Below are 15488 nucleotides of genomic sequence, written 5' to 3'. Positions count from 1 at the left end.
TGCCTGGCATTCAAGGTTGGGAGGTTAGTAAAGTTCTCTGGTCACACTGGTTATAGAAGAGGGAGGCATGGTTTGGATCCTCATATGTGCTATATTTTAAGACTCGTTCCCAAGTGTGGAGGTGTAAGGAGGGTCTTTGCCATGGCGATATTGTTCTACACCCTCCATTTCTATCTCCTTGATCCGATCATATCCCCAAGCTTGTCTCTACCCCTCCCCTACCACACTCTAAAACTCCTGCCTCTGAGAAGACTCCTCACCACTTAGAGGCTTTGCCTTTCCAACAAGAAGGAACCACTGCTGTGACAAAGGGACTGATTCACTTGTTCATTTCCCCTCTCTAAGGAGCCTCTCTTTAGAGTCAGGATGGTGGTCCAAACCAGGGTCAGTCTTGGGGATCCTGCCTTCAAAAAGAAGAGATCTGGAGTCCCTTTTCTTATATGTTTTTGGTTCATGAAACTCCTACCCTAGTACCCTGAGGGTGAATAAAGACGCACAGCTAGTATTTCCCTAAAACAGAGAATAGAAAAAGTATTTAGCATGTAATATAAATCAGGTATGGGATGGGTATTTTTTTCCTTTATTTGAAAAAAATGCTAAAACACAAAAGATTTCCAAGTATGTGTTGAAGGTCAGAACACCAAATAAGCATCAGTGCTAAGTACTGCTTTTTTCCAAACTAGGAGGTTGATACTTAAAACTATCTAAACATGAAGGCTTGTTTGCAAGCCTGCTGATTAGGCATTTTGCTTATTGTCATGGCTTTGCTCAGTCTCTTTCACAGTCCGTGGCTTCTGTCAAGCCAGACCAGGATTGTGGACAGTTCCTATTGCCAGTAATTGACTTTCTTGATGTAGAAGCTTCTTTTGCTGCTAGCCAGCTCTACTCATTGGACCCAGGACTTCAGGATGTCTCAAACTCAAAAAGGTTACCTCCAGTCTCGAATAAATGCACCTCAAGAATGACTTTCTGTCACTTATTCAGTAAAAGAAACAAAAAGCAGAAGAGGCAGTTAGGGATTCAGGTGCAAGCTTGCCTAATTTAATTCATGCTTCTGGTAGGAGATGGGTGGAGAGAGAGAGTCCAGCTCTTTCCTACAGCCTCCTCACATGGAATTAAGGAGCCTAAACATCCTAGAGCCACACAGGAGAATCAGACCAAAGAAAAACCCTAGGTGGAACTTGTCTCTTCCTTCAACTGACCCAATACTCTAGCCCAGTGATGGTGAACCCAAACTACAATCCTCATGTCATGTGCAAGACTCCTGCCCTACCTTAGAGAGAAGAAGGAGGATGTGCTCCCATTGGATTCCTGGGCAGAAGGATGGGTGATATGAAAAATGCCCTTAGGTTTACAAACAGGGCTCTTGCCCCTTGGCACTATTAGAGAGAAAGATGGAAGTGGGGAAGGACCAGGGTTTGCCACATCAGATAAAACCTTTTGGTGCTGACTTGTCACAAGGCTGAAAGCATCCAGGGATTTTGTAATCTCCCAGGTTCAACCCGTGATTCACACTTGTGATCAATAGGAATGAAAAAAGGAACATGTATAAATATCTGTGGAACCAATATTATACTTTGTTATAGAATTCCTCTGCCTTTAGACATACAGGATTCTGAGAAATGGATTTCTGATACCTGCATGCAAGAAGTAGGTAGGACCATCATATATGAGTCCTCGGCATACTTAGCACTGCAATAATAATGCTTCCTTGTCCTCAGGTATCAGGGAGATATAGTTGGATGGCAGATACAGTTCCACATAAGTATGCAAATAACAAAATGCCCCCAAGCCTCTTGTAGTGTGTGGTTTGGCCATTACTCCCTAAAAAGACTTCCTTGACTTTAGCTCTTGAAACTCTTTTTATTAGAAAAAGAGATGTTGAAGAATAGTTCAAAAGACAGTTGGCTTGCCTCAAACTTCCTCAGCAAAATTTTTCTGGTCTAGATAAGACTCCGTTCAGTCTTGGTGACCTTCACCAGAATAGATTGCTTAGGGATCTGTGTGGCTAATTTTGTAGCTTATACTTCTTTGTGTTCATGTGACTTGCTTCTTGCTCCTTGACCAATTAGATCTCTTCTGAGTACATGGAAGCCCGTGCCCATGAGCCTTTCTTTTTCCATTTGTCTTTCTACCTCCTTTTACCACCAATGAGGGCAGGAGTTAGCTCTCTTTGGGCATGTATTTGGGAATCTCTGGGATGTGAGCTAACTTGTTTTATTTATGTTGCAGGGAGGAGGTCCCTGCTTCAAAGAGATGGAGGGAATGCCAAAGTCAACTGATTGCTGAGTAATGGTGGCAAAGGGAGGCTGGGGAGAGACAGAGTGGGTAAGTCTAGTGCTGAATACTCCAGGCTTAGTAAATTCTGGGTTAAGAGATGATCAGCAGTGATGGGGGTGGCAAGAGATGAGCTGCCTTCTGGAGAAAGCAAATGTTAGAAAACTGAGAAGACCATAAGAGGAGGGATGAAAGGAACAGATGTCTGTTAATGATTGGGGATCAGAGAAGGAGATTTGAGAGCTTTAGGGAAGGAGGAGAGTGGAGAAGGCTTAGCATTGGAGCAAAGTCAGGCTGAATTAGATAGAAATGATCTATGGGGAAAAGTAGCTGGGGATGGAGGCTTAGGTAGATAATGACTATGAACCATGAAGATTTGAAAAGGAAATAGTTAGAAATTTATTAGTCAGTGAATAGAGAGTCAGGACTGGATATGGGAGGCTGTGGGTTCAAATCTAACCCTAGAAACTTCTTATTGTGGGACCTGGGACAAATCATTTGACCCCAGTAGTCTAGCCCTTACCTCTCTTCTGCTTTGGATTTGTATCAATTTTAACATAGAAGGTAAGGTTTTTTTTTAAAAGAGAAATTTTATAGTCAGAACATGGAAAGTGTCAATTGATTAGAGAAAGACACTTAAGGATCAATGACGAGACAGGTCTGGATGGTCATATAGTGAAGGGAGGAACATCCTTGGGGAAGTAGACTTCTAATTCCAAGCAATAGGTGTAGATGCTTCCCCTTTCTCAGCATAGCCCTGTCATTCCTGACCGTGTGATGAAGGAAGACCGAGTACATCAGAATCTCCACAGTTATTAATAGCAGCCCTCCTTGGCTATAGCAGTGATGACTTTTTGCGGTCTCAGCCTAACTTGTGTTGGCACAATTGTTCAGTTTGGCTGAACAACATAACTTGTTGCAGTCATTGACCAGGTCCAGTTGAATAATTTTCATTAAGTCAGTGGGCTGGGGGATTGGTGTGTGTGTGGGGGAGAGCAATAAAGTAAAATTCTCTTGAGTTCTAAAGCAAGTCTCAGAATTTTAGTGGATTTATATACAGATTCTTCAGGTCATTATATTCTCTCCTGAATTTTAGAGAACTAAAACTGCTGTCCTTTTGAGCCCATAACCAGAATGTCAGTGAAAAAAATACTCTAGTTTCCTGGTATTAGAATTTGCTCCATTTCCAAACTCTTAGGAGCCTTTCAATTGCATCTTTTGAGTATGGCATCTAGTGTTATAATAAAATCACAATAACAATGCCATTATGATTATTATGTCTTTTGTTCTTACTATAATAAATTGATTGGTAAAGTGAGTGAAGGGGGAAAGAAAAGAAAATGAACAATTAATCTCTCTGGCATGTAAAGATTCTTTTTTTACTTATTATTTCCATCTTGGCTGATGTCACTAGGGGGCTGAAAATTACAAGCTGGTCTAGAAGAAGGTGGACTTTTCTATCACAAACAGGAACAAATCCTTTCTTTGTATGAGCTGTTCAGATCTGACCAAGTAAAGATGATAGTTATTCTAATTATATTGTCCAATCTCAGCTAGCATTACTGCATCAGTATAGGTTATGTACCTACAAATTATACTAATGGTACAGGGAAGGGAGGCGTTATTATATTGTAATATACCGTAATATCATGTGATAATTGGATCTCTACAGGACAGATTCTGTTAAAAAAAATTAGTCTCTTCTTAGTGGCCTTAATGCTTCTTCTTCCTTTCTCGCCTCCTTCACTCCATTTTTTTTCTTTTAAGGAACAAACAATGAGTCATAATGATCACACTTATTGTTGTCATTGTTGCAAAGATTATCACATCACAGGCTTAGTGTCAAAACATGATTACAAACCCACTAGTTTGCTGTCCACAGGCTTGGTAAATCCCATTGAAACTGCCCTTACCTTCTTATATGAAAACAGTTACCCAATTTCAGGTTTGATTTTCACTCTAATAGCTCAGCATTCATTAGTTTGATTTTGAGAAAGGAAATAAGAAATGACTCCTTGGTTATTTATTTATTTAAAATCCTTACTTTCTATCTGAAAATAAGTATTGGTTCTAAGGCAGAAAAGCTTAAGGACTAGACAGTTGGAGTTAAGTGGCTTGCTTAGGGTCACACAGCTAGGAAGGATCTGAAGCCACATTTGAACCCAGGGCCTATCAACTCTAGGCCTGGCTTTCTATACATTTCTATCCATTTTCTATTCACTTCTATCCAGTGAGCTACCTAGTTGCTGTTTGATTGTTTGTTTGTTTTTAAACCCTTACCTTCTTTCTTAGAATCAATACCGTGTATTGGTTTTAAGGCAGAAGAGAGGTAAGGGCTAGGCAATGGGGGTTAAGTGACTTGCCCAGGATCACACAGCTAGTAAGTATCTGAGGTCACATTTGAACCCAGGACCTTCTATCTCAGGGCCTGACTCTCAATCCATTGAGACACTCAACTGCCCCCTGCTTGATTATTTTTTAATTTCACTCTGGAGATTATGAGAAGAAAGAGGATATGTAGTTCAAAGCAGAATATATTTAATTAAACATAGAAATATAAGTAACAAGAAAGAACTTTTCCATGTAAACAAAGTTATCTTCTTGTAAGTTACACATTACTGGTTATGGAGAGGACATTTTCATGGAACATGTGTGACAAGGGAATATAGACTCACTGGGAAACATATATTTCTAGAGCAACTCATACCTATTATGCTGCAGAGCAGGGGCTCTTAATTTTTACTTTTTGGGGGGGCATCATGGAACCCTTTGGTGGCCTAGTGAAATCTCCAGATCACATCTCAGAATAATGCTTTAAATGCATGCAATTTAAAATGCATAGAATTGCAAAGGAAACCAATGATATGGAAACAAAAATATCAAAATATATATGAAAAATTGTGATTTAGTACATGGATGCCCAGGATGTTTGATGTAGAGGCTTTGGTTATGCCTCTGATTGAGGTACTTTTTCTGATGAGCTAGAGTCCTGTGATGTGGTTCTTTCTCTTCTATTGTTCTCTCTGCTATTATTAATCAATCAAAATTAATTTCTTTCCTATTGTTCTCTCTGTTATTATTGCTGCTACCATTTGCAGGTCTTCAGCTAGCATAGCCACCCTTAACTCTTTTGTGACAAAAACCTAATCAGTTGCTAGCTAGGTAGAGAAGACCTTAGAAATTTTATACATCTGTTTTCAAACTCCTCCCACCTCCACCTGCAGTTTGGTGGATCTCAGCTAAAACTTTTATCTGAGTTGCCTTTTGAAATTCCTCTAAACTTTTATGAGGTCCCTGGTTCACTAGTCCTGTTCCTCTTAAAGTCATGCTGAAACTCTACTTAGCCAAAAAGTAAAAGTTCTCTCTATAGTCATGGTAAAGGGATTCTCCATTATGTCATGAAAATCAAGTCAAGAGTGAGACTAAAAAGGGCCACACGGAGTGGATGCCTTTTGTCCTTCATTCCTCCTGTCTTTGTTCTTTATTTCTGATGACAATAAAATTGCTGGTGTACTTATATTTGTGAATCTTATACAAAAGCGAACTCTCATTACTGTAGTAAACTCATTTCTCTTTGCTATTAGGGCTCATAATTAGAGGGCACATAAATTTTTAAATCATGATTTTGAAAGACTGCTCAATCCTCAAATTTTAAAGTGCCAAAACAAACTCCAAAGACAATTTGCATTACAGGAGTTCAAGGGAAGGAGCAATCACTGTTCCCTGAAAGAAGTTCAGAAGGCTGGAGGAGAAGATTAGGATGAATCTTTTTTGGGGGATGGGGGATCCCTTCATTTATTTTTATTTTTAATTAGCCAATTAAATTAATTAATTTAGAATATTTTCCCATGGTTCCATGATTCATATTCTTTCCCTCCCCTCCTCCTTACCCTCTCCCATAGCTAATGAGCATTTCAACTGGGTTTTACATGTATCATTGATCAAGACCTATTTCCATTTTTTTTTTTTTTATTCCTGTTGACTCCTTAGGAGCATAGGGCCGCAACCATCTCACGCCAGCGGACTCTGTTCTGGGCAACTTCCCCCAGCTGGGCCCATGTCATTCCTACTGTTTTTGTTTCATTTTCGGCAGATCTTCGCCAGGTCTGTTTTGGCCTTCCGATTTTCCTCCTCCCTGGTGGGTTCCAGCTCAATGCTTGTCTGGCTACGTTGTCTTCCGGTTTTCGTAGCGTATGTCCTATCCATCTCCATTTACCTTTCTTTATGTCCTGACTAATGGGATACTGGATTGTTCTTTCCCAGAGACTAGCATTGGAGATCTTTTCAGGCCATCTGATGTTCAAGATGTGGCGTAGACATCTGTTAACAAAGACCTGGAGTTTGTTGGTGTTAGCGCTCGTCACTCTCCAGCTCTCTGATCCATATAGGAGGACGGCCTTTACGTTGGTCTTGAAGATTCGGAGCTTAGTGACGAGGGACAGTGCTTTGGAGATCCAGACAGACTGCAGGGTGTTTAATGCCTGTCTGGCTTTGTTGATTCGGTTTCTGATGTCCTCATCTGCTCCGCCATCCTTACTGACTATGCTACCCAAATAGGTGAAGCGGTCCGTCTCCTTGAGGCTTTTTCCCTGTAGTTGGATTGGCAGGTCCTGTCTGCTGTTGACTGCTATCACCTGGTCTTCTTCTTGTTGATCTTCAGACCTGTCTTCTCCGCTTCTTCAGAGAGATGTGCCAGTTTGGCTTGCGCATCCTACTGCTTGTGAGAAAGGAGACAGATGTCATCCGCGAAGTCAAGGTCCTCGAGCTGCTTGGTATGAGTCCATTGAATGCCCGTATTGTTGTCCTTGGTAATTCTTCTCATGGTCCAATCTATGACCATCAAGAAGATAAGGGGTGAAAGCATGCAGCCTTGCTTCACTCCGGTCTTCACTGTGAAGGGAGCCGTCAGTTTCCCATTATGGATGACCTGGCAGGTAAAGTCTTCATATAACCGCTGAATGATGTTGATGAGCTTCGGGGGAATCCTGTAGTGCTGCATCAATCTCCAGATGATGTTCCTGTCCAAGCTGTCAAATGCCTTCTCGAAATCCACGAAAGTCATATAGAGGGGAGACTGCCATTCAATGGACTGTTCGATGATGATTCTTAGGGTGACGATGTGGTCGGTGCACGATCTGTGCTGACGAAACCCTGCTTGTTCTATTCTCAGCTTCTTGTCCAAGGCCTCCTTCAGTCTTTCTAAGATTACTCTGGTCAGGATTTTGCTGGGAGCGGATAGAAGCATGATTCCTCGCCAGTTGCTGCATTGGGATAAGTCACCTTTCTTGGGTAGCTTCACTAGGTAGCCTAGTTTCCAGTCTGTCGGGACTTGTTCCTGTTCCCAGATCTTCTGCAGGAGGGGTTGTAGCATCTCCGCTGACATTTCTGGGTCTGCCTTGAGTTCCTCAGGGGGGATGCCGTCTGGACCTGCAGCCTTACCATTTTTCATGGTCTTGATGGCTTTGATGATCTCAACTTTGGTAGGTGGGCCCGTGTTCACCTGAAGCAGTTTGGTGGCTGGTGGTATGTCCGGAACAGTTGGTGGAGGCGGTCGGTTCAGGATTTCTTCGAAATGCTCTGCCCATCGGGCTCTCTGCCCTGCATCGCTTGTTATTGTCTTGCCAGTCTTGTCCTTCACTGGCTTGCTAGAGTTGTAGTTCTTTCCCAATAGAATTCTTGTTATTTCGTATAGCCTCTTCATGTTCCCCTGCCCAGCTGCTGTTTCTGCTTCTTCGGTCATATCGTGAATGAACCGTCTCTTGTCATATCTTGCGCTCTTCTTGACTTGACGGTTAATTTCCCAGTACTGTGTTCGAAGTTCTTCTTTCTCCTGTTGATCTTGGCACTGGCTGATCTTCTGTTTCAAATCTCTTCTCTGTTGTATCTTGGCCCATGTCTCTTGTGTTAACCATTCCTTGCGCTTTCTCTCTCTCTTTCTCAGGACTTCTGGGCAGGTGATCTTCCAGGTCTGCTGGAGTTTGGTCAGTGGTTTTCAACTGGACCAAATTATTCCATAATATATATTAATAATATTCCATATTATTAATATTTGCAGTAGAGTGATCATTTATGGTCTACATCCTCAATCATCTCCCCATTGAACCATGTGATCAATCATATTTATTTCTTCTGTGTTTCTATTCCCACAGTTCTTTCTCTGGATGTGGATAGTGTCTTTCTCATAAGTCCCTCAGAATTGTCCTGGGTCGTTGCATCACTGCTAGTAGAGAAGTCCATTAAGTTCGATTTTACCACAGTGTATCAATCTCTGTATACAATGTTCTTCTGGATCTGCTCCTTTCACTCTGCATCAGTTCCTGAAGGTCATTCCAATTCACATGGAATTCCTCCAGTTCATTATTCCTTTTAGCCCAATAGTATTCCATCACCATCAGATACCACAATTTGTTCAGCCATTCCCAATCAAAGGGAACCGGATGGATCTTGATTGAAGGGTAGAATATGAATAGGTAGGATGGCGGACATAGCATTCCTGCCTGAACAGCTTGAACAAAAGGGTAGTGTTGAGAATGGGTAGGGTGTGTTCCTTCATCATCAGGATTACACTTCTGGACACACATGATTTATTAGCATTTCTCTTAAGTTGCATTGTTCAGAACTAGATGTGCAGGGTCTCATCCACATGGGGAAAAGTAGAATCCTTATAGCATTACATAATGGATCCAGTACTCTATGCTTCTGTTAAAGCAGCCTAAGGTTTCATTAGCTTTTTTTGGCTGCCAGATTATGCTACTGACATCTATGGAATTTTCTGCTAATCCAAAATCCCTAAATCTTTTTCACTTGAATTACTATTAAGACAAGTTTTTGGATCCTCATGCTGGTCAACTAGTCAAAAAGCAATCATCAAATGCTTTTTATGTGCCAGGCACTGTGCTAAATTCCAGTGAATTTTTGAAGTTAAGTTTAGGATATTGAATGAAAGAAGGCATTAATTGTGATAGGGCAGGGATGTGGCACCATGGATAGAGTGCTTGGCTTTCAGGAAGAATCTCCTTCTTGAGTCTAAATCTGTACCAGGCACTTACTAGCTGGATGACCCTGGGCAGGTCACTTAATCTTGTTTGCCTCAGTTTCCTCATTTAAAAAATGAGCTGGAGAAAAAAATGTCATACCACTCCAGTATCTCTGCCAAGAAAACCCTAAAAGGGGTCACAAAGAGTTGGACATGATTAAAAAAATGACTTAACAACAATGAACTCTCTATGGATGATGTTTAGGAAAATGTGGACAAGAATCAGAGAATGAAAATATGTGGATGATTTGCTATTTGAATCGCTGGAGAAAGTTTTTATGCCCATGAAATCATGAATCCTTCCAAGTATCAAAGTTCAAAGCAAAGAATTCACATTTATTCTTATTAAATATTGTCTTGTCAGCTTAGCCTATTATGCCAGCCTGTTGAGAGTTTTTTGGGCTCTGTGCCTGCCTTCTGATGGATTAGCTTTCCTTTCCAGATCTGTATATGATCTGTGGATTGAAGTACCCTAATGCAACTCCAGTTAGTTCTTGTACATGATGGAAAGGTCTTGAGGGTTTTCTAAGTCTTTTTTTTAAAACTTCCCTTTAGCTTTTTTTTCCATATGTCTTCTCAATACAGAATGAAATACTTCCACTGCAAAATCAGCCTCCTGTTTAGTGATGCACATTGGGGGTGCAATTCGGAATGTCTGGAGAAGGAAGAGAAGAGAATAAACCCTAGGTTGTTGTGGAAGTCAATGTGGTTCAATAGAAAGGCATTAAAAGGGAACTGAGAGTATTATTTGCATTATGCTGCTCCTATTACTGGCAATAATTAATCTTCAATAGTTCATTTTTACACATTTGCATATTGTCTTTGTCTTGTTAGGATTTTAAAACACTGGCTTGCTAGTAAAAATGTCATGACTAGGACAAGAATAGGATAATATATTTCTAGGAAAATGCTATTATTTTGATAAGAATTCATAGTGGTATGCTCCCTTCTTATCTTTAAGTCTCTGCCCCATATGGGAGACTCTTTTAAAGTTCCTGGATATAATGAAGTTGGGGAATAGAGAACATTTTACTATCATATATAGTACTGGACTAGCAAAGAGAAAAAAAATCTTGAACAAATCTGAGGCTAGTTTTATTTTTGTCCCTTTCTAGAAACCATTTACCACATGAGAATATACTTTCTGGAAGCCACTTACTATTTAATAAATGCTAGCCAACTACCTCTGACCATATTACATGAGTGGATAAAGATAATAGAAGTAAAACTTGGTGTAAAAATAGCAAGAATTGTTCTGAGTATGATTTATATTAACTATTCAGTTTGCTAAATATTTATTTTTTGTCCACTATTATAATGATATAGACATCTTGTATACATACACACACATTTATATGAATGTACACATATATGTATATATATACATGTATATGTATATATATACATCTTATAACTTTAGTTGGTCATTTGGAAAATTTCTTTGGCAAGAGTGAGGAAGGAAACTTTTTTTTCTTGAAAAGGCACATTCCTATAGAAAAGTGAATTCACTTTTACTCAGTTTCACAGCTGAAAAGGTTCACTGCCATTTTGTATGTCATCTAAACATTATTACTTAGAGGCAAATGGCTACTGATTTGACAATATGATATGATAATCAGTATTGCTAAGCCATGTTTTTGAATATGAAAATATATATAATGGAGGGGCAGGCCACTTAGTACACACTGCCACTACCAAGAAGGGATCACCATTAGGAAATTAAGTCAGATTTCAACTAGTTGGACATTTGGACACTTAAATAAAAGCAGTTCAGGCTTTTTTATACCTGACTAAAAAGTCCACCTCTCCCAAGGAGAAGACCCATGTCTTTGCACTCTTCATGGATTAGATTCATTTCTTTGAGAGGAAGAGGTTGACGACTCTCCTGTAAATAGATTTATTTAAAGAAAACTTTAAGCATTTAATATCATAATTTTAAAGAAAATGCGATGGACACAGTTGGAGGGCTCCAGACGCCACCTACTTCAACCTGTACCTGGCCTGGAGGCCCCTCTACAATAGAAATGCTTATTTTGGACAGCTCTAATTCTTTGGAAGTTTTTCTTTATATTGAGCCTAAATACTTCTTTCTGCAACTTCCAATGGGTGTAGGGCCAAATAAAATAAGTTGAATAATATATATTCTTCTATATAATGGCCTTTTAAATGCTTCAAGGAAGCTATTATGTCTCCCCTGAATCTTCCTTTCTCCATACTAAATTCTTCTAAATTCTTGATCCTCATAAGAGCATGAAGTTCATCCAGTCAACATCACAGATAATTCACTGGTTATCCCCTTTGAATGCTTTCTAGCTTATCAATGTCCTTTCCAAATTCCAGGGTCCAGAATTGAATACAATATTTCCAGGGAGTATAAGTGTTTTGCATATGGTCAGATTGATGATATTAGAAATGAAAAGAAAGGGATTAATGTAGGAGATACTGCAACAGAAAAAGAAAGTATCACTAGGGATTGGTAATTGATTGGATATAGATGAGAGAGTGAATTATAAGATGACTCCAAAGTTTAAGCTCTGAGCAATGGGGAGAAAATGGATGCTTTTAGTAGAAATAGGGAAGGTAGAAAGGGAAGCTGATTGGGGAGGAAAGTAGATGATGGATTCAGTTCTAATATGTTCAATTCAAAGAGATGACAAGAGCCTGAAATTGTGAACTGCTTGAGTTAGGTATGAAGGAAATTGGAAGAAAAATCAGAACAAAACCCCAGCATTTTGGGTAGCCTTCCATCTCCCTGTAGAGCTCTTCTTGTTCTTTATCCTTCCACTTATATATCCTTAGATGCCTCTGTTCACCTCTCATAATGAGATTGACCTGAGATTCTCTCTCAGTGCTCTCTCCCTCAGCTCAGTGGGATTCTGGTGCCATCTGCTAGAGTTGTTTGTTTCCTACATTCAGCATGATGATCTATAATGGGTTCCACTGAATTTTGTTGTCCTTGGATACTCTTTCATAGAGAAAACTGGATCTGAGTTTTCAGATAGCACTTCCTTCTTAGACTGATGGTTGCTGCATCTTTGCTGGGAAGAAACCTAGGACTCACTCGATCTTGCACCATTTCTACTCCTATCATGAGGCCCTTTCCACGGACATCTCCAACTATTTCAAATTCATTCTGTAGCTTGGCCAACTTCAGTAGCAGATAGGAACCAGTTTCTTGGCTGTTTTCCTGTAGGCCATCTTCTTTAATTGCCTGGTAATGGAAAAAGCAACACAGAAGACTTAATGAAACAAATGCAGAAGTTGATTGTTGGATCATAAAGGTAAATATTCTGCTCCTAGGTCTTCCTTCTTTGGTCCATACATTCAGACATGTTGTCTTCCTCATTAGAATGTGAGATTCTTGAGAGCAGAGACTGTCTTATTTTTCTATTTATATCCACAGCTCTTAGAACAATGCTCATCACACAGTAAATTATTATTTTTTAATAACTTTAACTTCTGTGTATTGGCTCATAGGTAGAAGAGTGGTAAGGGTGGGCAATGGGGGTCAAGTGACTTGCCCAGGGTCACATAGCTGGGAAGTACCTGAGGCCAGATTTGAACCTAGGACTTCCCGTCTCCAGGCCTGACTCTCAATCCACTGAGCTACCTAGCTGCCCCTAGTAAATTCTTAACCAATGTTTTCTTCACTAAGTCATTTGATACCATAAGCCAATGACCTTTTAGAAATGGAGTGCCCTGCCCTACCCTACCCCCCAGACATTTTTTTTTTTTTTTTTTTTTTTTTTTTTTCAGGTTCTGTTCCCTGTCCACCCCCATCTCGCCCCCAGCTTCCCTTACCCTAGATAGGGGAGGGAGGAAGCAATCCCATTGGACAGCTGAGCAGAGGGTTGGGTGATAAGAGGTGCATGTGGAGAGGGGAAAGAGAGTAGCCTGAGTACTCTACTCCCCTCTATGCTGTGAACTATACTCCCCTCAAACCCAACTCCTCTCTAATCCCACCATGGGAATCAACTTCACCACAGACTCAACAGGCTGCCATCTGTATCATGTGAGTCCTCCCAATCTGCGACCCCAGCACCTTACCCCAGATAGGGAAGGAAGGAAGTGCTCCCATTGGGCTGCTGGGCAGAGAGGTGGGTGAAATGAAAAATTTCCTCAGGTGTTTGGAGAAGGGGAGGGGAACATCTCTGCCTCAAGTCCCTTTGGCTTTCTAGTAATGAACTCTGGTGGGTGATTGTAGGCATTTTCACAGAGAGGGCTCTGCATGCCCTTTTTGGCACATGTGCCATAAGTTTGCCATCATTGCCATAGGCACTGATGATACAATTAGTCAATCAATAAACATTTATTAAGCACCAATTACTTGCCAGGCATTGGGCTAAGTACTGGAGATACAAAAAGAGGCCAAGATGGTTTCTGTCCTCAAGGAGCTCACAATCTAATGAGGGAAACAATGTACAAACAAGTATATACAAACAAGCAATATACAGGATAAATGGGAAATAATTAAAAGAAGGAAGGTGCTAAATATAAGAGGAGTTGGGCAGGGATTCCTGTAGAAGATGGGATTTTAACTGAGACAGAAAGGAAACCAGAGAGGACAGCAGTCAGAGTGGAGGAGAGAGAGTGTTCCAGGCATGGAGGACAGGCAGAGAAAATGTCTGTATCCGAGAGCTGGAATGTCTTGTTTGTGAATCAGCCAGAAGGGCCAATGTTACTGAATTAGAGAGTACATGTTGGGAATAATTTGCAAGAAGACCATAAAGGTAGGAGAAGTCTAGGTTATGAAGGACTTTGAATGCTAACCAGACATTTTGTTTTTGCTCCTATAGACAACAGAAAGCCACTGGAGTAATAAATTGAGTAGGAGGATGATATGGTTGGTCCTTTGCTGTAGGAAAATCATTTTAGTGGCTTAATAGAGGATGGTTTGTAATGGGTAGAAGCTGAGTCACACAGTAGGCTATTGCAATAATCTAGGTGTGAGATGATGAGTGTTAGCACCAGGCTGGTGGCAGTCCCAGAAGAGAGAAGGGGCATATTTGCAATAGTGACATTGATAGGCCTTGAAAAACATCTTGGATATGGAGTGTGAAGGATAGTGAGGAATACAGGATGATTCGTAGGTTGCAAAACTGGAAAGATGCTATTGCTCTCTATAGTGACAGTGAAGGTGATGGGGGTGGAAAGGGTTTATCTGCTTTGGACATGTTTAGTTTAACATGAGAATCTAGATGTCCAGTTTGAAATGTCTGAAAAACAGTTGGAGATGTGAGATTGGAGGTTGATGGATAGTTTGTGGTAGGATAGGTTGATTTGAGAATCACCAGCATAGAGACAGTAATCAAATCAATGGGCATGATGAGATTACCAAGGGAAGTAGTATAGAGGGAGAAGAGAAGAGAGCTGGGGATAGAACTCTGAGAGACATTTATGAATAGAAAGCATGATTTGGAGGAGGATTCAGCAAAGGAGGCAGAGAGAAAAATAGATCAGAAAGGTAGGAGGCAAATGAAGAGGTCATGGTGTCTTGAAAACCTAGAGCAGTGATTTCCAAAGTGGGCGCTACCACCCCCTGGTGGGTGCTGCAGCGATCCAGGGGAGCGGTGATGGCCACAGGTGCATTTATCTTTCCTATTAATTGCTATTAAAATTTTTAAAAATTAATTTTCAGGGGGCTAAGTAATATTTTTTCTGGAAAGGGGGTGGTAGGCCAAAAAAGTTTGGGAACCACTGACCTAGAGGGAAGAATGTTCCACGTAAGAGAGATTGATCAACAGTGTGAAAAGCTGCAGAGAGGTCAAGCAAAAGTAATTTTGAGAGAAGACCTTTGGATTTGGCAAAAGATCATTGGTAGTTTTTGAAAGAGCCATTTCAGTGGGATGAAGCGAGAAGCTGGATTATAAGGGGTTAAGAAGAGAATGAGAGTAGGGGAAGTGGAAGCACCTATTGTAGACAGTCTTTTTGAGAAGGTTAGGTACAAAGGGCAACAATTTTTTTCAGGATGATGCAAAAAGCCTTTCATCAAATCTAGGTCCTGGCATCTATTTTCACTTAAATATTCTCTGCCTATATACATACATCCACACATATAAATATATTGTCTCTTTAATTCAATAATGTACATATCTTTAAAATAAGTTTTATCAAAAATAGATCAAGATTCAAAAGGAGAAATACTCTTGGGGTCAGATGGATGGAAACAAAGAAA

At 40.4% G+C, this 15488-nt stretch overlaps 1 protein-coding gene across 3 annotated transcripts in view; it reads right to left on the bottom strand.

Annotated features, from left to right (window-relative positions):
- Nucleotides 1-9628: 9628 nt before the first annotated feature.
- AGXT2 (alanine--glyoxylate aminotransferase 2) overlaps nt 9629-15488 on the bottom strand; it is a 48294-nt gene continuing 42434 nt past the window's right edge. For all 3 annotated transcript variants that reach the window (XM_044664379.1, XM_044664396.1, XM_044664388.1), the window contains exons 12-14: nt 12375-12524; nt 11100-11198; nt 9629-9968 (exon numbers count right to left, since the gene is read on the bottom strand). In XM_044664379.1, coding sequence (XP_044520314.1) covers nt 9852-9968; nt 11100-11198; nt 12375-12524 — 366 coding nt within the window. In that variant the 3' untranslated portion in view covers nt 9629-9851. The remainder of the gene's footprint in view (nt 9969-11099; nt 11199-12374; nt 12525-15488) is intronic.

This window comes from Gracilinanus agilis, chromosome 1 (genome assembly GCF_016433145.1).
Source record: "Gracilinanus agilis isolate LMUSP501 chromosome 1, AgileGrace, whole genome shotgun sequence".
Taxonomy (NCBI): Eukaryota; Metazoa; Chordata; class Mammalia; order Didelphimorphia; family Didelphidae; genus Gracilinanus; species Gracilinanus agilis.
This window is presented reverse-complemented; position numbering and strand designations above follow the sequence as displayed.